The sequence below is a fragment of the Gobio gobio genome (genome assembly GCF_949357685.1).
Source record: "Gobio gobio genome assembly, chromosome: 13".
Classification (NCBI taxonomy): Eukaryota; Metazoa; Chordata; class Actinopteri; order Cypriniformes; family Gobionidae; genus Gobio; species Gobio gobio.
The window spans coordinates 17,409,581-17,434,658 of record NC_137106.1 but is presented as its reverse complement, the minus strand read 5'-3'; the positions used below and the strand labels follow the sequence as shown (position 1 = coordinate 17,434,658).

The 25,078-nt window shown below is 38.2% G+C and overlaps 2 protein-coding genes across 3 annotated transcripts; one reads left to right on the top strand and one right to left on the bottom strand.

Moving 5' to 3' along the window:
• The first annotated feature begins 69 nt into the window (after positions 1-69).
• Positions 70-7,416, top strand: rpusd2 (RNA pseudouridine synthase domain containing 2). Of its 2 annotated transcripts, XM_079832601.1 has the most exons (4): positions 76-502; positions 593-748; positions 832-1,128; positions 5,465-7,416. In XM_079832601.1, exons 1-4 carry the CDS (start codon positions 92-94, stop codon positions 6,284-6,286), a joined length of 1,686 nt encoding a protein of 561 aa, XP_079688727.1. In that variant the 5' UTR covers positions 76-91; the 3' UTR covers positions 6,287-7,416. The 2 variants fall into 2 exon arrangements, with proteins under 2 accessions (XP_079688726.1, XP_079688727.1); XM_079832600.1 differs by having other exon boundaries at positions 70-748.
• Positions 6,730-24,771, bottom strand: disp2 (dispatched RND transporter family member 2). The gene is made up of 8 exons (XM_079832602.1): positions 24,527-24,771; positions 14,167-14,571; positions 14,038-14,070; positions 13,632-13,755; positions 12,341-12,468; positions 12,132-12,229; positions 11,929-12,026; positions 6,730-11,456 (listed from the first exon to the last, which is right to left on the bottom strand). The coding sequence occupies exons 1-8, from the start codon at positions 24,616-24,618 to the stop codon at positions 7,974-7,976; spliced, it is 4,461 nt and encodes a 1,486-aa protein (XP_079688728.1). The 5' UTR covers positions 24,619-24,771; the 3' UTR covers positions 6,730-7,973.
• Positions 24,772-25,078: the final 307 nt, after the last annotated feature.

Here is a 25,078-nt window from a genome sequence, read left to right as displayed (position 1 = left end):
AATTCGTAAACACAGTACGTCACAGTGATGTCATCAACCCAAGACGGAAACAATATTGTCATTGAACCACTGGATGGCATGGTTCACGTGTATGAAGGCGAAGGTAACGGATTTGAATTCATTACTTTGTTTTGGAAAAAGAGAAAGCAATTATTTCCTGCGACACTTGTATCGGAACAAAACCTTGAGTGTCAAAACTTTGGGAACTCAACGAACAAAACTAAATGTCAGAGAAAATAGTGTATACGTCTCCTTTATACACTTGAACTTATCAAAACAACAGCGCTACACACAGTTAAACGACATGGAGACTAAAGGGGCCACCATGGAAGAAGACAGCTGTGATACGGACAGCACTGTCAGAACAAACAGCAGTAAACGTAAAAACGAGGAGACGGATCGGGCAGCCACACAAGGCAGCGGTAAGAAGCGAAAGAGGGGCAGAAAACAGCTGCGTACCGGGGAGCGGTACGTGCCTCCTCCACAGAAACGCAACCCGGGTGTGAGTTTCAGCCAAGAACATTTTGCGGAAACCTCCTACTATTTTGAAGGTGGTCTTCGCAAAGTGCTACCTTATTATTTTGATTTTAAGACTTACTGCAAGGGACGTTGGGTTGGTAAAACTCTACTAGACGTTTTCAAGAGTGAATTTCGTGCGGAGTCTTTGGACTACTACAATAAGGCTGTCAAAGAGGGGCGGATTAAACTGAATGAAACGCCTGTGGATGACCTGAATATAACACTAAAGGTAAGAGAAAACGTAACAATGCTCACCAACTGTCTCTGTGAGTGGTTTTGTTTAATTGTTTTGTATCTCTTTTGTTCGTCTAGAACAATGACTTTTTGAGGAACACGGTGCATCGTCATGAGCCCCCTGTGAGTGGGCAGCCCATGGAGGTTCTGGTGGATGATGGTGAAGTGGTGGTGGTGGATAAACCCGCCTCACTTCCTGTGCATCCCTGTGGGCGCTACCGTCACAATACTGTCATCTTCATTCTGGGGAAGGAGAAAGGCCTTAGTGGCCTCCACACAGTACACCGTCTGGACCGCCTCACCTCAGGTGTGCTGCTGTTTGCTCGTACTCTCGAGGTCTCCAAAAAACTGGACGAAATGGTTCGTGAGAGACAGGTAAGACATGCTTTCTGAATGACACCACCTTGGTTTACAGTCTTGAATTTTCTGCATTCTGTTCGTTACCCCCTTCACATTTACTAAATGAATCGTAGGTTAACTAACAAATAAACTGTCATCACAGTTTACACCTATAGAGGATCACTCATTTAAATAATTTATTTAATAAATAAATACACATTTAATTCTTGGGTAACATTTTATTTTATAGTGTCCTTGTTACATATGTTGCATTTACTTACCATAGTAATAACAGTAAATTATGCATAATTGCATGCAACTAACCCTCAACCAAACCCTAATCCTACCCTATAATCTATAACCTTATAGTAAGTACATGTAGTTAATCAATATTACTCAGAAAATGACAACTTAAAATAGTGTAACCAATTCTTGTTTAAATATAGGTACATGTAGTAATTCCATTTATAAAACATTTACAAATTGCCTTGCTTTATCCGTTTGACAGTCAAGTTAAAAATGTAATTGGACAGTAAACAGGAACCAATGAACTTTCTTCTGAATTTTTAGACGCATCCTCCATAAAACATGGCATGACTATTAGTTAAAAGCATGCAGAAAAGTTGTAATATGCTTCTCACAACACTGGTGTAGACATGTGCCGGTAAACGGTAATACGATATACCGCAATAATGAACATGCACAATATTGTTATCGTGGGCACTTCAAAATACCGTGAATAATTATTTATTACGAATTATTCAGATTTTTAGAATGCATTTTAAGAATACTTTACCCATCAACCGTTTAAAAATGAACAACACCTCAAAGAGGAACTGGCACTGATGTAAACAGACCGTGCATGAGCCGAGCACGCGCTGAAGGGCACATTCACTCTCTGACAGCAGAGGGCGCTGACGGAATAGCAGAAATGCAGCCGTTTCCCAGGTGCTAGTCATCACATAACCAAAGACTTAAAGGCCCACTGAAATCAAAATAAAGTTTTTTAGCTTTTAGTATGATAATCTTAGCCTTAAGGATATGAGTAAGCTGGTGTTTTCCAAAACAATGACAAAATTTGCATTTAGGAGATATAAGCATTCAAAACTTAGTCTCTCACTTCCGTTAAAACGAATCAAAGAATTTGATGATATCATTGCAGACTTCACCTTCTCATCAAATCTTCTGTCCAATCAAATCTGCTCTAGAATCAGAAGTCCCGCCCCCTGCATTATAAATAGACCCTAAACTGTCTGAAAACGGTCAGTTGTTCACGCATTTAATGTTTTCTACATGATGAACGGCACATAGCGCACTATACATGCGATAGGAAACGATTCAGACGGTGTAAATATGCTTTAAGTTGAGGCAAATGAAGTCTGTGTTCACGATAGTTTCACGCTCATCCAGCAGCGCACACACATAGTCTAGACCAGAGCCGTTGACTTCAGACACGAGAGGGCAGTACGGATCGTATGCGCGAGTCGGTGCAGACAACAAAACATATCAGACCCATTTAAATGCTGCACAGAATGCTGTATTTCAAAGTGATATGGAGGAGATTATGATGATAAACGGTTAGATTCGGAGGAAACTGGCTTTAAAAAAACAGAAAGGCTCTAGTCAAACTGTGGTAATAACGAAACGCTATTGGCTGTTTCAAAAAAGGGGAGGAGCTGCTAACAGCTGCAGCCGTTTCTGGGGAAATTACGTCAACACATTGAATAATGCTGCCCGTTCCAAGGCACTTCAGTGGGCCTTTAAGGCTATTCATTTTCAAACTTAAACATTTTATAGTTTAATTTGGACTAAATTACATGCCCTAGAATTGTTTGAATATGTTCTGACTGTTGTTCAATCACCCACTTTACAATAAGGCTCCATTAATTAACATTAGTTCATTCATTAACAAACTGACAATGAATAATACTTCTAAAGCATGTATTAATCTTAGTTAAATGTACATTTCAGCTTTTAATAACACATTATTAATATCAAAAGTTGTAGCTGTATTATTTAATGGACCTGGGCTAACACTAACGAACAGTTGCTTTTTTAAACTAACATTTTCAAAGAAGAATAACTTCTGTAAAGATGTAGCTATTCACTCTTTGTTAATGTTAATGCATTAACTGGTGAGACATTATTGTGAAGTGTTACCTATTGTTCTTAATAATTCTTTTGCACTTAATCTGTTTAAAATTTTTGTTTACTTTATACATTTTGTGTATTGCTTTATTGTATTTAAATGTTTGGTTTTTTGTTATAAGAAAGCTATTAAACCTGTTATAGTATGACAACACTTTTTTTTTTTGTGCAACTTATTTCAATATTGTGATAATTCCGTATACCGTGATAAAAGCAATTAATCGTAACATGAAAATTTGATACCGGCACACGCCTACACTGGTGTAACCTTGTAGACATGTGTTTTATATGGTAAAATGTCCTTATGTAGTTTAATTAAATATTATGTATGTAAACTATCTATATGACTTTAAACTAAAATGTAAAACTTTGCTGTCATTGTGCATCGAAAGGGCATGTCTTGAACATAATTTTGGGTTTAAAGTTTATTGGTTTCTCCCATGTGCCTTTTTTTTGTTTTGTTTTTTGCTTGATTGATTGACAAATGGATTGAAAAACATTTGGTAAAAGGATAAAGAAACGCAGTTGGTAAATGGATTAAGAAAAGCAATTACCCATTTAAAAAATCTATTTAAAACTTGGTGTTAAAATTTTAATTAATCGATTTAGTTCATTACAATGAGGATGAGGGATGTCAAAATGATATTCTGGTGACAGTAAATGGATTTTAATGTCATCAATAAGTAGTGTTTAACCTGGAGCATTCCTTTGAATTGAACTTGGAAATATCATGCTTTTGTATATTTTTCTTTTTTCTTTTTTTGTGATTTCCAGGCCTGGAAATGTCATGGAAGTGTCTTTTTTTAGTACAGTTTTGCTCGGCTATAAAATATGGAACTCTGCACATGATATCCACAAGAAAATATAGAGATTGTGGCTACAAATTAATAATCTTCTTCCAATGACTTAATTAATGGCCTCGTTGTTTGTTTAGTTACATTGTGGCCATATCTTATTTTATTATAATTTGTATTAGTTTCAAATTAAAAAGTAATTTTTAAAAACCTTTCCCATAATCCAATAACTTCATTCATAGAAAAGAAATGTAAATTCATTGGTTAATAATAAGGTGTGGGAACCCTGCATAAACTATGCTTTAAAATCTGCAGCTGTGTAAATTTACATCAGTGGACAATTCACCACATTTAAATTGTACTTAACTTTTTATATAAGGTCTTAAATCAGAGGAGAAAATCTAAAATTCATTAAGTGGCATTAGTGTAGCATGCATTGCAAAAAAGAAATATCTTTTTTTTTTGTTTTCCCATACAAATCTAAACAATCTAATCTAACAATCTAAACATCCTTAAAGGTGCAGTGTGTAAATTTTAGAGGCATCTAGCGGTGAGGTTGTGAATTGCAACCACTCAATGCTCACCCCTCCCTTTCGAAGCACATGGATAAGCTACGGGGGCCGACACAGGACAAAAATATAGTTGTTGGAGAGAGCAGAGAGTGACTAGCGCTCTGTAGAGAAGTTTGTCCGTTTAGGGCTACTGTAGAAAGATGACGGCGCAAAATTAAGATTTCAAGGTAAGGGGACCCGTTGTGTATGGAGATAGAAATGGCATTCTAAGGTAACAAACATGCAAGGTCTTTATACTCCACTGAAAACATAGTTATATACATTATATTGCATTTCTGTCAATAGATCCTCATATATATTACACACTGCACCTTTATATCAAAATCAATTTACTTGTGGCAGAATTAAATGAAATCCTGAACATAAATTGAACAAAAGTAAATGAGTTTATGCTTAAAACAAAAACAAATATGTGTGTATGAAACACAATGGGGGTATGAAAACTTGTTTTCCTTTTGAATTAAGTTGTTTATTCTGATATTTGTTCTTTTTTTCCCATCGTAAACTCAGTTTATTTTATCACTTAGAAAACAAGACTTCTTATCTTATGCCATTGATTTAAGATTTTTTTAGACAAAAATACAGCGGATCACTTTTTTGCAGCATGATCAGAAGAATGTGCATGAACCAGTAAAATGTATTTCTATATTGTAGTGGTTGGTAGCAGAAATATTAAAGCCATTTTGTTTTCAAATGTATCAAAAAGTTATGGATATCTGTTGGAAGCATTTTTAAACTTTTTGAAGCATTTCTAATACAACTCATTGTGTGCTCAATATATTTTTACTTGGTCTTAAATTTTAGGGCGAGTTTTCTTTTTATGCAGACTATAACCATACTTTCATTTGTTTTTCACAGTTAGAAAAGGAATATGTCTGTCGTGTGGACGGGGAGTTTCCAGAGGGAGAGGTGGTGTGCGAGGAACCCATCCTGGTAGTGTCCTTCCGGGTGGGCCTTTGCAGAGTAGATCCCAAAGGCAAAGAATCCCGCACAGTCTTCCAGAGACTGAGCTATAACGGACACTCTAGTGTGGTCCGCTGTCTCCCTCTCACAGGACGCACTCACCAGATTCGTGTTCATCTTCAGTTCCTTGGCTTCCCAATCCTCAACGATCCCATATATGGGTCTTCTGCATGGGGTCCTAATAGAGCCAAAGGAGGGCTGAAGGGTATGAGTGATGAGGAGCTTCTAGAAGCTCTTATAGAAGAACATCGTTCAAGTGAGAGTCTGCACTTGTTGGATTTGCCTGATGAAGAGGTCTCAGGAAAACAAGGGCTGAAGACCGATTGCAAGGTTGGTGCTCAAGAACACAATGCTCAAATAATGGTACTTGAGTCAAGCAGTGGTGCATGTGATGACAGTTCCTGTAAAGTGCCTCTGGGTGAAGTGAAGGCAGAAGGCAGCCAAGATCTTCACAAGAGCACATCTGAAGTTGAGTCTGAGGGGGAGATGAACGGTGCACAAAAAGAAAAGAATTCGATCACAGATGAAGCCCCCAGAACTGCAAAATCGAATTCTTTTGTCAGAGATAATTTATGTGGCGAATGTAAAATTGTGCGCTCTGACCCAAAAGAGAAGGATTTGATAATGTATCTACACGCATTACGCTACAAAGGACCTGACTTTGAATACTCAACCCAACTGCCTGATTGGGCCAAAGAAGACTGGCTTCAGGATTAAACTAAATTCAGATGTATTCATGCAACATTTGTTACCAGATACTACCGCACATTCAAACGCCCTTCAATTACTCAATATATTCAGTGTGAATTCAAAATGACTTCTTTGTAAAATTTCTTTTAATTTAAATTGGTGAATGTATTAGTCTGTACTTGCAGCAGTGCATTTCTGTGTTTGGTCTCGATATTTTTTTCAATTCCTTTTTTCATCTGACATTAACGTAAAGCAATAAAAAAATGTTTTGTGGGAATGAAAATGAAGCATGTTTTTTATGTATAATTTCCTTCTGCCTCTAGAGTCATTTTGATTAAAACGTCTAGTGCAAAATGCCGTGTTATGCATAGAAATAATTAGGTTTTTAATTGCATCTTGAAGTCCAGTTTCAATCTGTTGTGACTTGAAACTCACCCTAGAAAGTCAAAGACGGATTGCAGTGTAACTTCAATTAAAATATTTTTTTATTGAACAACTTCATCATAGTTTATCTTCTGACAACTTCAAATCTGACTTTACGCACAAGCTATCAACAACATTAGTTCAACACTAACAGGTTTTCTGATACAGCTGCATAATTTCAGGGAGAAAGAAAACTTTTGGCACAGATCATTCTTACATTTTGGCACTTTGTATTTTAGGATGCTTTGATAATGTCAAGGACACATCCGCTGGCCTTAATAAAGTAACATTAAATCAATTTGATTATAAAAAAGAAATGTTCTAGCAAAACATCATTTTCCAGTATAACAGGTTTAACTGACCTTTGATTCCAGTTTTATAAAGAACTGACATCTTTGTGCACATCACAAAACACTACTTTTTACATAAAACCTTTTGCATTCTGATTAATGCTTATCTTTCAAATACATACTGAACATAGAGGTAACACTCACAGTCAGAGTTCAAATGTCGTACTGCAGGGATTTATCATTTTGGGGCATTAGTGAAACATGTCCACACACTGAAGCATTCTAATTTAAGCACACTGTTGTAATTGGCCTATTCTAATGGGCAGTCATTGTCTTTTTTTAAAAGAGGTACTTTTATGGCTCTGCAATAACAAAACGATGTTTCCTTAAGCTTTCAGGTTTGAACATATTTATCATAACATGCAATAAAACGTATTCATGTGTAAAACAGTTACAGCCACAGTAACGAGCACATCCATGCCAAGTGTTCCAGGCATAAGTTAAGCGTAAAATTACTGTATAGTGGGTTATTTAGTGCTTGATCGTGTGTATAATAACGGAAAATTATTTGAAGAACTTAATTGGTTGTTGACTCTGAATAACAATAAATAAATTGATAATGATTGTGACCTTAACCAAATTATGGAGATTAGTTGAAAAGTTCATGGCTTGGTTGTGTAAAAGATCAGGCACAATTGTTATTTAAGTGTTTGCAGTTCAAGGCCCCTGAAGAAAGGCTTTTCCAAAGGCTATTGTGGGTGCACATTCAGTGTATATTTACATGACATGCAAGGAATCATGCTAAAAAAAAAACCTCTTTAAATTTTTTTTAAGCTCTGTGTATACTTCCAAACAATTAATTGATGTTTGCAAAACATTGTCTATGTCTCTTCTTTAGACAGATCCTGAAATTGCTCCTGAGTACAAAAGTTCAGCCCACCATATAAAGTACTGGCCATGCTGTGGTTGTTTAGATCTGCTCAGTGTGTTGACAATATTGATCAGCTTCCATCTTCACCTTTTCCTTCCCTTTTTATCCAGACATCGGGCATATTGGGTTTGCTGTTGGGCAATATGACTGGCACATCACTTTGGGTGGTCCTCACCCTACCAGACCCCGGGGAGGCAAGGTCATATACAGTCTCCTTCAAGGACAGACGTAAAGTGTCTCTTTTGCCATTAAGGTGGCCAGGTTGTAACTCTTCCTCAATCTTAACAGCTTGAGACACTAAGATAGCAGGTTCTACCTCACTTAAGCAGGTCTCATTGGAATCTTCGAGTCCATCCATGGAACTCTGAGACTGACATGACAAAAGCCTTTTGTGTAGATGACAGCTAGTGGCTTCATCAATTGAGAGTGACCTTTCATTGACAGTGTCTGTAGTCTGAGTGATCATGATTTCTTCCATGCTTGAGGAAGACGATAAAGACACATTCCAAAGTTGGAGCCCACCTCTTGTCTGACCTCGGCATTTCTTGCACAAAACCTTCTTGGACGCATCTTGTGGAGGAGCAACTACAGGACGCAACATGTTCTCTTTGTACGGGGATGAGGTCTGGAGTGCTGGAGGTGGGTTGCAACCCTTAAGGTGCCTGCTACACATTTCTGCGCTGTCAGCCTCAATGCTGACTCGATCATAGTCTTGCCTTGGACTTAGACCACAGAATTGAATGTCATCGGAAAGGACAGAAGGTCTGTTGGACAGCTTGCTGGTGCAAGTGCTATTCTCAAAGCTGTCGCTTAACTGGCAAGCAAGTGGCTGCAGCTCATACTGTTCTGGCTCCCGTCCTCCGATCGGTTGGCGCTTTCTATGGTGCTGTTGGTTGGGGCAAAGAAAGCCTTCGCTTTCTTTATTAAAACTTCTTCGAACCCGAGAACCTGTGCCACAGCCAAATGCCCCATTAGCTGCAGGATTGGCGGTCCCTTGTTCTGTAGCCGAACCGGATGACAGTATATTTTCAGTGGCTTGCTTTGTAACGCAGGGTAAGGTTATGCTCCCACAGTTCTTTTGGGGGCCGAAGAAGCAACACAGCGACTGGAAGAAGAAAGTGGCGAAGCCGCATGCAACACACTTCACAAGCAGGAGGAAGATCCCAAGCTTCCTGAAAAGCAATGCCGTTGCGGGTAACATAATAATACCCACACAAAAATATGCCCCAGCACCTGTAGCTACCGGGTAACCCATTCTCTTAAGGGAATGTGCAACCCTGCCCAGTCTGTCATTGTGTGGGGCCAGGCTGTACGAAATGCAGTAATTGGCCACAAAGTCAACAGAAAGACCTGCAGCTGCTGAAATAAAGAGTGCTTCCACACCATTTAACTGCCATTCTAAAAGCACAAGGAGACCAACAGTAGCAAACACGCTTCCTCCCACCGCAACGGACACAAACACACTTAACGGAATATTCCACGTCATTAGTAAGAACAGTGCAAATGTGAGAGCTATCGAAAAGCCTGCCACCTCCAATGTCTCTGAACTCAAGCACTGCTGGAAGTCGTATAAGCCTAGCTGGCTTACAAACCATCCTTTCTGCAGTCCCACTGGAGCCTTGGAAATTTCCCTATTAAACCATGATAAGATCTCTTGATAGAACTGTGACATTCTGCTGAAGTTAAAGCTGTAAAGTTGTACAGTCTTGAATATTACTACAAGGGCAGTGATTCGACCCTCTGAATCAAACCTCAGGCCTCCACCGCTGGTTAAGCGCCCCTCTGCATACTGTTCTGCCACCATCATGCTAAGGCACTGCTCGAAAACACTTGGTGGGTAAGGAAAGGGAATATTATTGCAGCAAAAGCTAAATGCATCTTCGCTTTCAGAACAGCGCCGTATAGAAACCCAGTGAATCAAATGTTCGACAAAACACACATTGTCTTCTACGGTTTCTTGGTCAGCTGATAATGGAGAATAGAAGCTCTGGTTTTTAATTTTTCCACACAGATCCCGCAGCCACAGTTGGGCTTGGAGACTACTCATATTGAACCCTGGATCAAGAGCTAAAGATCCATTACTTTTTGGATCGAAGTGGTCACCATCGTCTGATGGAACGATGCCCCAAATTAGAGTCAGCGTCATGGGTTCATCTTCACCCTGTTTCATTCGCTCAAACATGAACTGATGGCGATATTCAGCATCATATCTCTCAAAGGGATGGCTGGAACGGAACAGCTGAGTTGTCCTGCTGTTCGAAGTTGACAGTTTCATGCCAGGATCTATGCACGATATGTATGTTCCACCGACTGCGAGCACAGCAAACCAACAGATCCAAATGTATCGGAATTTAACTACTCCACAAGGCAGGATCTTTAAAAAAAGCAGGTTCGATGTGTCTGAAAACCCTCTGCCTAACGTCCGAAGCTTCTGCCTCAAGGTAAACAGACAGCGCTTTCTTGAACTTGTCTCCCAGAATCCACCTGTGTTTTTCGAGCAGCAGGGCTTCCATGCTGCCTTTGCAACAGTGTTTGAAGACAGTTCAGTATAGCGTTCCTGCAAAATGAGGATGCAAGGAAGCCAAACAAGAGCAAATAATGTGTTTATTAATGAAGCACTGCCAAGATATACAGCGTAGCATCTCACGGCAGTGATGCTACTTATGTAGCCCGAGTAAAACGTCATGCTAGATGTCAGACCTGACACTAATATCAAGTATCCCATTTCCTGTAAAACCCGGTTCATTCTCTTCTCAGGGACAGCTGGAGGGTTGTGGCTTAGCTGTAGTTTCCAGAAATCAACAAAAGTCAGGGCTTGATTTAGGCAACTTCCCAAAAGCACAAGGACTGAGGCAAGATTGAGGAGTGGGAAAAATGTCAAGCGAAATGCGACTTTGTAGAAAAAATATGAGGTGGAAAGCGATAAAATGACAGCAACCAGTGACATCACTGGTATAAATGGTGATTTGAGATATAGTCCCATTGTGAACAAAAGTGCAAGAGCTGCGAGAACAGGATAGACAGAGTCCCGTGCCAAATAATACTTGAAAAGTTTCTGTTTAATTCCCAAATCCATTCCTGTTATGGTGGTGTTGTTGTAGGTGAGCTCACGACCCTCTAGATGGTCCAAATAAATTTTCATCAATGGATCACCTTTTTCCACGGGTAGAAATACAATGCTATATTTTAGAGACGGGACCTTGTATTCAACAGTCTGTGGTCCCAGGAAGTCCTTGTCTACAAGGTAATGAAGAATCTGAAAGATGCTTGACGGTTTACAGCTCTGTGGGACGGATGCACAACGCCCATATTTACTCCTTTCAGTACATGTTGCAACCAGGCTTCTGTCATGGTAGTAAGGGGCACAGAATCTGAGCAGACCAAGGCTTTCAGAAACCTGCTGTGCAGTCAGACTAAAGCAGGAAGAAATGTTGTTGAGAAGAGCCAAGTAGTTTCCAAGAGACCAACTTGGACAGCACTCATTTTCCACTGTGGAGCCGTATAACGCTGATCTGACCTGGCAGAGTTGATCAAATTGTGTCCCTGAACGAATCTGAGATGACAATAAAAAACATTACTTGCATTTTTCAGCAAAAAGATTACAAAGGTATAAAAAAATTATTTTGCTTTTTAGTTTTCGTTTTCAATCTCATTAGATTTTTTAGGTATTCGTACATTCCATTTGAATATTTTATTTAGTTTTTAATATCTTTTATATTAAATTATATATGAAATAATATAGTACATTATAAAAATATTAAATTATATATAAAATATATTTGTATAGTTTTAGATGCTGCACGTTTTGGTTATTTTTTTCAATACAATCATACAAAAAAGTACCAGAACCAAACTACCTGTACAAGTACCTATGATTACTAATAAGATCACATTCAATTCTGTAATATATTAATCTGATTATTAACAAACACTGAATGAACTCTATCACTACCCAACAAAACACTGCATTTAATTTATTCTTGAGAATTTAAGATCTTTTTGGCAAAATATAGCCCTTGGTTTACCTGTGTCTGTTCCATCTGGCACATGGAGTAAATTGCCTTTAGACTCCAGAGACTGGCAGAGTTTCCAGAGCGGAAGACCAGCTGAGCATAGCGCTCTCCTACAAAACCACAGATTGGGTGACAGACAACAGCATTACATAAAGCATGCTCAGTTCAATGTATTAGGTTAGGAAATACTTGATAATACCTGAACAAAATCTCACCTGGGGTGTTGCAAAAGAAGTTGTGCTCTGTGTTATCTCTGTGCAACATTCTCCTTGATCGTTCTCTTAACTGAGGTTCAGATATAACGGTGTCCTCTCTGTAAGACAATTTTTTTTCCCAATATAAACATAGCATACAATCCTTTATTATTAAAGGCAGCAGGTCTGATTTAGTGGTATCAGTAGTAGAAATGATCGCCAAGAAATACCCTGCAGTAGTTCTTTCTGTGAGTTGCCTTGGAACTTGGGACAATGATTTTCCTGGCCCAGTGTTTTGCTGTAACCTCATCCAGGTTGCTAGACGGATACTGATGTCTGTTCCACGAGGTTCAAACCCCTGTGAGATCCGATCAAAGACACATGAGTGGTAAGCAGAAACTCTTTGAAGTCATTATAAAAATGAGTTGAAGTCATTTGAGAGGCCAGTTTACAATTCTAAAGATGAAAGTCCAGCGTCGGCCAGTTTATTCTCAGAAATGTATTCAAGCAGAAAATAAACTCTTAGGCCTGATTTCAGAGACAGGGTTTAGATTAAGCCAGTAATAGGCCTTAGTTAAATAGATAATTTAAGTAGCTTTTATAAATGTACCTAGCAAAAAAAAACATTACTTGTGTGTATCTTGAAACAAACCAATGGCACTGACAGATTTTTTAGATATGTCAGTGCAAGTTGCTTTCAGTTAAAACAGCTCAAACATGCATTTTAGTCTGGGACTAAGCTTAAGCGTCACATACACCCGGCGGCACAACGCAAGTGTTATTTGCTAGTTTCAGCCCGACGCAGTTATCACTTCAACGTCCAGCGCCACTTTGTTTAAATATCAAATGCACTGGTGCCCATCTGTTCACCCATGGGCGTGCTAGCCTGAAAACGAGGTGTGTTCAGGCACATTATTTGCGCATTGCTACATTGAGGCAACTGAAAGGGGTTTTTGTGTGTTTTTTAAAGGGAGCATTAGTAATATGCACCTATAGGCGGGTCCACAACGCACGTACACTCTACTTATTTCACACACATGGATGCGCAGCAGCACACAAACATTTTTATATCTTAAAAATAAGAGGATTCTTTAGAAGAGAAGAGTTCAGTCTTTCTCTTCGCAAATCCTGCCATGTAAATAACGAATCTGCCATGGTGTAAGCGCAACTGGCTTTTAAAGGGAATAGGAGATGAGACTTATGCAGCGTCTGATGCACTGACAGTTTTTAGCAAAAGTTAATTCAGACAGGCCCTAAGTGCAATTGCGCCATACGCTTCAGACCATGCACTTAAAAATAGAGCCCTATATATCTCTCAGTTGTAACTGTTGCAACCGTGCATTTTAAAATTGCTCGTTTTAAACTTACTTTTAATCTTACAATTGTTTCTTTTATATTTTACTCTGAATTTCGGCTACTTATGTTTAATTGAATTCCTTTCTTTTTTTTAGTGCAAACAGATGCATTAACATGAAGCATTAATCTTCATTATTTCTATATTACAGACATGGAAATACTCACCAACAAAGGGTCTGAAAAGTCTGGTAGAGGACCTGTCAAAATCCCAGCGAGGGAACAGGCAAACAGAACTATCGTACATGAAATGAGTACAGTCATCGGGTACTCCACTATGACCTGGGAATAGCTGTAAAAATCAATGGTGTTCAAATGGTCAAATTTAATCTAATTGCTGTATGGTACATTAACTTGCATTATACTACTGGTATTTGCCATACTGCATTTTAGAATTACATTACCACGTTATCTTAATGCTTGGATGCTTCTTCACAGTTTCTTTAAATCTAATATTGAACATGAGGCTATGTTAATGTGCACTACTGTATTACTGTAAATAATAATCTTAATATTGAATTTCATGTGATGTTCGAATAAATCATTATCATCAGTTGCTATAAAAGCATCTCACCTCCTTGGTATCCTATGCAAGCCATCATTCCTACTGAGTAGACAGACATAGTTATTAACATATTTAAATGTTTACAATCAAGATGCATGTCCATTCAAATTATATTTATAATAGAAAAATGGTCTGGACCTCACTGTCACCATGTGACGCTGTACAGGCTTGTGGTTACTGCCATCATGAGATCCATGAAGCCAATGGCACTGCATTTTATTCTGACAGGAAGGCAGATGCGAAGGACTGCAGCTATGGTCAGTCTTTACAGGACTCGCTGAATGCAAGTCTGCTTGATGGTAAGCATTCATTTGACCTGGACATACGTTGCTTTGATTCGACTGCTGGTGGCCACAGCAGGGGCATCTTTTGCGTTGCGGTGAATATCCAGAGCCCTCTGATACTTGACGGTGGAGTTGAGTAGAGGAGTGTGAATTGAACGGACTGCAGCTGTCGGCTTGGTTGTCTTCTATCTTGACCGGACACATCTGAGATTCTGTGCTGTCACTGTCTGGAGGACACAGCGAAACCTCAGGGATTTCACTGCAAAGAAAAGAATCGCATTATCAGATGTTTTTACTCCATTACTGTGCTAGTCTGTAGGGAGTAGGGTTGATTTTGAAATTGGTGGGGACGGCCCCGGAAGCTGAGGATTCAGGAAATGAATAGGATAATGTATGACCTTAACAAAATGTTAATTAATGAATTATGTAATGTTACAGGTAACTAATAAAGACAAGGAGGCAGTTTAAAAGAAACGTAACTTTACTCCGTTCATAGTGCAATGCAATAGTCAATGTGTCTACTATCTTGTTCCTTGCTATTTGAAGAAGCCAAACACGTCTGTGTCTGTCATTAACAGAAATTAACTGTTAGCATATTTGTCTCACATCAATATTGTCCAGTTTGTCCTGGTGGACATGGCAAGTCTTACTTGTGCCATTTTTTTCAGTCTCCTAAGAGCACTGAAACTTCTTTCTGAGACTGAGATGACTAAGAGCAGCCTGACAAGCGTTTCAACTTGATCAAAGATGGCCTCTCACTTCAACAAGACTAAGCAATGTTGTGTTTTCATGTTTTATGGGGACTTTACACAGACATAATGATTTTTATACTGTACAAACTGTATATTCCATCCCCTTACACTAAGCCTACCCATCACACAAAACTTTCTGCATTTTTACATTGTACATAATTTTTTTTACATATGATTTATTTTCCTTATGGGGACCAAAATTGTTTCAAGACATTGCCATATTTGTGGGGACATTTTTTCCCCATAATGTAGGGTTTCTCACACACTCACACTTTCTCACACACACAGACACTAGCGTTTATGTTTACCATTTATCCTGCAATTGTCATATATTGAAAAAACTGCACTGTTCCTGAATCAATAATGTGATGAGATTTGCCCAGTATTTTCGTTCACAGAACTGTTGATTTCTCCCTCACTTACCGCATCTAGGTTTCGAAAGAGAGTTGCCTTGCCGCTTCGTTCACACAACCAAATGTAGCTATGGCCTCTCACAAGTTAGAATGGAAAAACAAATCCAATCAGATCAGCGATGTGAGTTCGGGAGGCGGGACTCTATTAACCGTTTGTGTACCAGGAATTGCGCATTTTTCACAGAACACTCTTGTAAGGGATTTTTTAATTAAATTAGATGTTTCCTGGTTAAATAAAATAATCCATAAAAATCACAAGACACAATCGGACAACAGTGGTTATATATATAAATATATATAATTTTTTTCATCAACATTTTTGCTAGGGACAAATCAGTGTCACTGGATATTGGTAGGAAGTCTAGGGACACATCCCTAGCGCCCTACTAAATTTTTACCCCCTGCTTTCACAACACTACACAGTAAAAAGTGATCAGTTGACTTAAAATGATTAAGTAATACAATTCATGTGTAGTTGAAAAAATTAAGTTATGTGACAATTCCACATAACTTAATTTTTTCAAGTATGCATGATGTTTATTTACTTAATTTTAAGGCTTGAATTTGAATAGCTTTTTTAAGTTAAGTCAAATGATAATTTTTTACGGTGTACCTTTTCAATGTTGACTACCAGTTGTTTCAACAATCTGATAATTCATTAATTGGACTGATCCAATTGCTGTAGTTCTCGAGCTAGGGGGGGGGGATTTCGACTTCAGGAAGAAATCAAGACGTGCTACGTGACGCAATGGTGATGTCAGATTCATATGGATTCTTCTTCTTTTTTTGAGCCGATTCTTATGAACCGGTTCAGAAATGGACTGATACGACTGCTGAAGTTGATAGGCTATAAAACTCACTAATCCAGTCGGACAGAATTTCCAGTTCACAACTCACAGAATTAGTCATTTTCGATCACTCAAATATTTAATTTATATTTTGCAAATTGGCTAGTTAATTGTAATTGAAATTAACCATTTATTTGATTGTAAATGAAAATCATATTTAGGTTATGATTGACTCTAAGTAATGCTAAATCAGCTATATTTCCGCTCAAACCGATTTCACTTGTTTGTATATACACTTGAATTTAGTAACTTGATTACTTGATATTGAATGTTTAATAGTAGCGTCAGACATGTTTTGAACAAAAAGAAATGTTAGCTTATTTGCAGATCATGCACATTGAATGCCTGAATCCGTCATATTGACCAACAAATCGAATATTTAATGATTTTGTAATATAATTAAATTATTACATTAAATGTAATTAAATAAATAATTGACCCACAAATATTAAATGTACAAAACAATATTCTTATCTTGTTTTGTCAGAACAATGTGCCTAATACAGTATTTTTTTGCAGCTGAGTTTCTGACGACATATTAGATAAGCAATGATGTCTGAAAAATGTATCAGCGAAATGCTTGAAGGCCCAATTAGGCCAAGAGGGAGGGACTCCATCAGCTTACCCTGTCAACCTCATAAAAAGCCTGCTCAGATGAGATGGGGGAAAAAATCTCACTAGTACTTATAACTCAGCTGCTCAGGAAGTAAATATGAGAGTGCGACAACTGCTTAAAATATACTGCTGAATAATGTAAATGACCTTGAAGAACCAAAGTGTATTCATTTTTTCTTTGTTTAATATATTCACAATGCTAATTATAAACATTTATTATTAGGAAACATTAGATGTTACTGTGCTTTTAACAGTATCAGCTTTATTGATCAAATAATGTGTAATATATAAACCATGTTTCTATGTATCCCTGTTTACCATATTTCAACTAAACTGGCAGGTTTGTTGTGAGAAAACATTTAACTACTCTATTAAACATTAACAACTCCTATTAACAATGAAGTTTTAAGTTATTTGCTTTTTAACAAGCTTGTTTTTACACAGATGTACTCTAGCTGACTCTTAGTATTACCAAGGTGACAAGCTATACAAACACAGGAACAAACAAATGACTGCTGGTCAACTGTATAAATGTGTTCAAGCTCATTTTTGGTTTCTTTAATTGCTCAGATTATAATATGCAAGACTGATCCCATTTACCCGTTGACAAAACTAACAACCAAGATAAATCATTTGAACTTTGAACCAGATGTTTCTGAATACAAATATTTTTTCAGGATTAAACAAAGCCTTGGCTCTTAACCCTTGTGCCTTTTCTCTCTCTCATTACTAAACATCTTGGTTGGCCTAAATGAGTATTTGGATGTGAGCTGCTTCATCTCTATTAATTCCATCTTTAGGATTAGCCTGCAATAAAATATGGCAATCTTTGCTGTGGATCAATTGCTAAACACAGAGCTGCAAAAATAGCATCAGGAAATTTGATAATGCAATGTAATGTATGATGAATGCACTTATTAGCAGATTCTCATTACAAGGCTTTCTGCAGAATGAGGTAACACATTTCTACATATGTTAATAAAAGACAACAGGCATAATTTTACAACAATAACCATACAGCATCTGATGAGGATCATGGGTTTTGGTTGTGTGCGCATGCTGCAGGTGGCTACCAAAAGCTTCACGAGCTTAATTTGATTTGACAGCTCTGCAGCTGGTACGTCGTGTCTGGCGGTCTGCACTGCGAGAACTCATAAGTGATTGTTGTGGCCTGTCAGAGTGTAATGCCTGCTACAGACTGTGCGATTTCGCCAATCCTATAAGATCATTACCAATCACACTGTATAACATGGATGTAGACTGCACGATGAAGACACCTATTGAATCGTAGGCTACGTTAGTATATGTCACGATGATCAATAAGCAATTTCAAGTTGCATGTTTATTGGCTAATCAGTAGACATAGGTCGTAGCAGCAAACACACTGTGAGATGATAATGTTACATTTCTGACACTGTCAGAAAATGACCGCAGGCTATCTTTGGTCGCAAGACCGTGACAACGTCCATCTTTGAACCTCTCTCACTGTACGACGTAGGAGCCACGACCACAGAAATCGTCACAATTGGTCATCTTTCGTCTGCTTTAAAGGGTTAGTTCAACCAAAAATGAAAATTCTGTCATTAATTACTTACCCTCATGTCGTTCGACACCCGTAAGACCTCCGTTCATCTTCGGAACACAAATGAAGATATTTTAGTGTAAATCTGATGGCTCTGAAAGGCCTCCGTTGGCACAATGCACGGTTCACTCTCAAGACCCTTAAAAGGTACTAAAGACGTCGTTACAAAGTCCATCTCACTACAGTGGTTCTAAAATAACTTTATGAATCGGCGAGAATAGTTTTTGTGCGCAAAAAAACCCTAAATAACGACTTATATAGTGATGACGATTTCAAAACACAGCCTCATGAAGCTTCGAAGCGTTATGAATCAGTGAGTCGAATCATGATTCAGATCGCGTGTCAAACTGCCAAACTGCTGAAATTTGGCGATCAAAACTGCTGATTCGGCTCACTGATTCATAACGCTTCGAAGCTTCATGAGGCCGTGTTTTGCACACAAAAACCATTCTCGCCGATTCATAAAGTTATTTTAGAACCACTGTAGTGAGATGGACTTTGTAACAACGTCTTTAGTACCTTTTAAGGGTCTTGAGAGTGAACCGTGCATTGTGCCAATGGAGGCCTTTCAGAGCCATCAGATTTCAACTAAAATATCTTCATTTGTGTTCCGAAGATGAACGGAGGTCTTACGGGTGTCGAACGACATGAGGGTAAGTAATTAATGACAGAATTTTCATTTTTGGGTGAACTAACCCTTTAATATTTTCTTAACAAAAACCTCAAGTTTATCAAGATCAGAGGTCACATCAGCGTACACATATAATACCAATAAATAGTAATATCTCACTTCCAAACATTACATCCAATCAAAAATATTCAAATGAACTGAAAGTTGATATCACATCAGTCCCTCACAAGCTTAATAAAGTTTAGATCATTGTTTCCCAACCTTTTTTCAGTCATGGCACCCTTTGAAAATGTTCTCCATTTTGTGGCACCCCCTCACATACGTTACGCTAGGGGTGTAACGGTACAGATTGCTCATGGTTCGGTTTGTATCACGGTTTTAGGTTCACCTTTTACGGTACCGTAAAGTACGGTTCAGTATTTGCTATGTTCAGGGAAAAAAGGACTACTGTCAAATAAAAATAAAGAAAATAATAAGAACAAATTATTTAAATACAAGCAGCTGCACAAATAAATACTATTGAGCAAAGATAGGCCTACTAATAAAATAAACTATGCTTTTCAGGTTTTTCAGGTACATCTAACATTAGTTTTCAGGTACAGAAATTGATCAAATGTAAAATAACATTGCATATTTGACTGTATAAATTAAAGATTAATCCTAACTTACAAAGCTATTCAATCAAGAGCAGTGAGTGATGTCCTTGTCTTTTGTTGTTTGACATTAAACAGACAGCAGTAAAGGCTACTGCCCCTTTAAGACCTAATGCACAGATATGCGTCGTCTTTCTCGACTGTATAAAGTTTACTTAAGGCATATACAGACTATGTCTGCTAGAATACTCATCAAGATGGACATGTTGATATACTTTTTGTGTGAGCTTGTCCGTTCAAGAGCAAGACTTGAAAGAGAACTCAATATTTGCATGTGCGCGCGCTTTCGGATGAGTGCACAGAGACAAATTTTCTCACAGTGCGCGCGACATCTCATTCGCGCCTTCTGGCACTACTACACCCGGGTGATGACGGCGAAAATGACTGGTCATATTCGAACATATGGCAGCACTCGCATGCATTGAACAAAGTTTACAAAGAGAGAATTATTAAAAAAAAAAAAAAAGTCAGACGGCAAACACTGGTTTAGATGACCAGAGCACATTTATGATATGGTATACCATTTTATAGAAATACTTCAAGTATTTATTTTTTATCAAGTTGCAAAGCTAAAAGGTCTACTGCATAACATGAATGTCTTGATTATATTATAATGTTTAATCAAATGAAAAATGACACAAGTAAGTTCAATTTGGTATCAGATGCTACATAACATAATTTTGTCATTCATTGTATCCACCGTTTAGGAGCCACGACCACAGAAATCGACGCGATTGATCATCTTTCGTCTGGGACAGCCCAAAATGGCACAATGTGTACCAGGCATTAGGGTGAAATCAGTTCTTCAGCAGACAAGGAAAGACACAAGAAATCTTGCACTTTAAATGACTCTGAATACCTCCTCAAGGATAGGGAAAACTAAGTTGAGTGTAATTTCCAGAGCGAATTTGCTCATGAAATACCCTCTTTAACTAAAGTCGGCTTAAATATTTACTGGAGCAAGCATAATTATTTACTAAATACTTAATTTGTTTGCTCCCTTTTCACCAAATCTTATGAGCATATGATATGCGTTTATGATATTCACATCTCCCTCAAGCTTTAAAATTCTGTGGAGCTTGTATGGTAGGAGCCATGTTATATTGCATCTGGAATAAATGCCTGAAATGTAACAGAAAATGAATTGATTGGACAAATGCCCTCAGCCCTCATTTCAGTTTTCATGTTGGCTGACAAACACTGACTAATTTCATGCAGTATAATGGACACTTACACTGCATGAGATTTACTTCAGGCCACTGATACATGGTGACTCAGTCTAGATCAGAAATAATAAGACTGATTCACCAGGGTGAATCAAGTGACACTGCTCATAGGCACATCTTCTTGCACGCAAATTGCAAAGTCGCTGCTGTAACCCATACATCGGCTAAAATCACATTTTTAATAATCAATTTGATTTCAAATCAGTCTGAATTTGAAATAGTATAACACATGCAGGCTTAATAAAACTTGATGAGAGTAACATATCATTCATAAGTTGAAAAAGTGATTGATTGTCATCTCGGTAATGTAATTCTTTACTAAAAGATTTAGATTAATGCCATTGCCACCAGACTATCAAATCTCCCAGGCTGTTTGCGATGGTTGTGGGAGATGAAGCACTTGCTTTTGTGGGTATTTTAAGTAACATAAACAACAGATAATAACATGGAACAAAACCTCTGATTAACAAATCAAATGCCGGTAAGAGATGCCTATGTGTGCGGATCGCATTGGAATACAGTGCATCCGGAAAGTATTCACCGCACTTCAATTATTCCACATTTTGTAATGTTACAGCCTTATTCCAAAATGGATTAAATTCATAATGTTTTTCCTCAATTTTACAAACAATACCCCATAATGACAATGTGAAAGAAGTTTGTTTGAAATCTTTGCAAATGTATTAAAAATAAATTTAAAAAAAACATGTACGTAAGTATCCACAGCCTTTGCCATGACACTCAAAATTGAACTCAGGTGCATCCTGTTTCCACTGATCATCCTTGGGATGTTTCTACAACTTGATTGGAGTCCACCTGTGGTAAATTCAGTTGATTGGACATTATTTGGAAAGGCACACACCTGTCTATATAAGGTCCCATGGTTAACAGTGCATGTCAGAGCACAAACCAAGCCATGAATTGTTTGTAGTACTCAGAGACAGGATTGTATTGAGGCACAGATCTGGGGAAGCGTACAGAAAAATGTCTGCAGCATTGAAGGTTCCAATGAGCACAATGGCTCCATCATCCATAAATGGAAGAAGTTTGGAACCACCAGGACTCTTCCTAGAGCAGGCCGCCCGACCAAACTGAGCGATCGGGGGAGAAGGGCCTTAGTCAGGGAGGTGACCAAGAACCCTATGGTCCCTCTGACAGCTCCAGCGTTTCTCTGTGGAGAGAGGAGAACCATCCAGAAGAACAACCTTCTCTGCAGCACTCTACCAATCAGGCCTGTATAGTAGAGTGGCCAGACGGCACATGACAACCCACCTGGAGTTTGCCAAATGACACCTGAAGGACTATCAGACCATGAGAAACAAAATTCTCTGGTCTGATGAAACAAAGATTTAACTCTTTGTCATGTCTGGATTGGCCGCTCATCACCTGGCCAATACCATCCCTACAGTGAAGGGTGGTGGTGGCAGCATCATGCTGTGGGGATGTTTTTCAGTGGCAGGAACTGAGAGACTAGTCAGGATCAAGAGAAAGGTGAATGCAGCAATGTACAGAGACATCCTTGATGAAAACCTGCTCCAGAGCGCTCTGGACCTCAGACTGGGGCGAAGGTTTATCTTCCAACAGGACAACAACCCTAAGCACACAGCCAAGATAACAAAGAAGTGGCTACGAGACAACTCTATGAATGTCCTTGGTTGGGCCCAGCCAGAGCCCAGACTTGAACCCAATTGAACATCTCTGGAGAGATCTGAAAATGGCTGTGCACCGACACTCCCCATCGAACCTGATGGAGCTTGAGAGGTCCTGCAAAGAAGAATGGGAGAAACTGCCCAAAAATAGGTGTGCCAGGCTTGTAGCATCATACTCAAAAAGACTTGAGGCTGTAATTAGTGCCAAAGGTGCTTCAAAAAAGTATTGAGGAAAGGCTGTGAATACTTATGTAATTTTTAAAAATAATATATTATAAATTTGCAAAGATTTCAAACAAACTTCTTTTACGTTGTCATTATGGGGTATTGTTTGTAGAATAGAGGAAAAAATTATGAATTTAATCATAAGAATTATAAGGCTGTAACATAACAAAATCTGGAGAAAGGTGAAGCGCTGTGAATACTTTCTGGGATGCACTGTATAAAGACAAGGATTCTCCAGAGAGGGTTATACTCAAACATGAGTCACTGCAGCTTTAGCTGGATCTTCTCCACCAAAGCTGGAGAACGCATCTCACCATCTGCTCATACTTTGATCTACAGAAAGATTTCATCATTAAAGTTAATCATTGTTGATGTTAGCAGAACAGGGAATCTACACCTAGTTATGCTGAAGCAAAATGTCAGAGTCAGAGTAACAAATGAGCCCTGTGATTAACATTTTCAGAGTCCGTCGTCTAATACCTCAATTTACAGTCCTAGATCCCCGTGTAGTTCATTATGACAATTACTCCAGACAAAATGAAGCATGCCTTACTAATGGGGATAGAAAGAAAAGATTTGCTCTCCGTTTTGTTTTGGCATTCATTAAAAGAATTGAAATATTTCTCAAATGTCATAATGAATAGCAGGTGTACAAATGCAAATTAACATAAATTTTGCCCTAAAATGTATAATTTTGTATTAATCTAATAAATATATTTATATTTACATAAATAAATATAATAAAAGAAACTGTATTTTCTGAACAGAAACACGGAGTCAAGGTCACATTAGTGTACACGTATAATAGCAATAAATAGTAATATCTCACTTCAAAACATTACATCCGATTAAATAACATAACAGTAAAAAATTATAAAAATCAACTGAAAGTTGATATCACATCAGTCCCTCACAAGCTATAATTAATAAAGTTTATATGACCAGTGCACATTTATGATATGGTATACAATGTTATAGAAATGCTTCTATTCAAGCATTCATTTTTATCAAGTTGCAAAAGTGTACTGCATAACATGAATGTCTTGATTATATTATAGTGTTTAATAAAATAGAAAATGACACAATTTGCTTATTAAGTTCAAGTTGGTATCAGATGCTACATAACATTATTTTTGTCATTCATTGCAAGAATTTAAAGATTATTTTTAATCTTTATCTTTTTGAATGGCAGGTGACTGTATGTCAAATATATACAGTATTAACATGGTTTTTTTACCCTAAAAATAATTCATACTGGGTTTTGTGACCCCCAAAACACCAACTGTATCATCGCGATCAGCGGTCGTGTCAGGTTATGGATAAAATAAGAGCAAATCCAATAAATTATATTATTTTGTAGTAGTAGTAGTAGGCTATTTACACGTGATCTCCATGTACTCTCAACCTATTGCCCGGTTTATGTTATCCTTTGAGGATTGTATTCTCCCTTGTAAACAAAAGCCTAAGTGGAGACACCTTAAAAAGCGACACATTCATTATTCCAGATTATTCGCAAAAGCAACCTTTTAAATGGCTTACGTTCGCGCACAATCACACTTGCTCTAACAATTAGCCTTATAATCCTCTATACCCACATGCAGTAGCGTACAGTACACGTACCTTTGATGTGCTTCCAGAGAAGGTCCCTCTGTCGTGGCTGAATCTGTGATTTCAGCATCATCACGCTCTCTAGAAATGGACACGGTATCCATGCTTTTGGTGCCTTTAATATCCGCCTGTCACTATCAGATGTAAGCAATAATTCTGTGCAGAAGTGCAATCGAATCGGGTTGTGTTCGTGCTGTTGAAGGCAAAGCCTGCGTTAGTGAGTGTATGGAGGCTGCTTCATCGTGGCGCTGTGATCTGAGGTGTTGACAGTGAGTTAAGCGCGCGCTGTTCACCCGAGGGTGGTGCTGGAGAACAAAACCACATCGCGTTAACACTGCAAGAGTGTGTAGCCATGGCCATATAGAAATTGGAAACAATTATCTGATATTCTTTTTCAAAGTCATGTGACCTGGTAGCTGACCGCAATAATTTGGTGCGCAACAATGCAATACGTTCCTGACCGTTCTCATGTTTAACTGTCAAAGTTGTCACGGGCTGTATAGATCTCATTAACTTTATGGTTTTGAGTCAAAGGTTCTGTTACACAGAAATCCAAGTATTGCT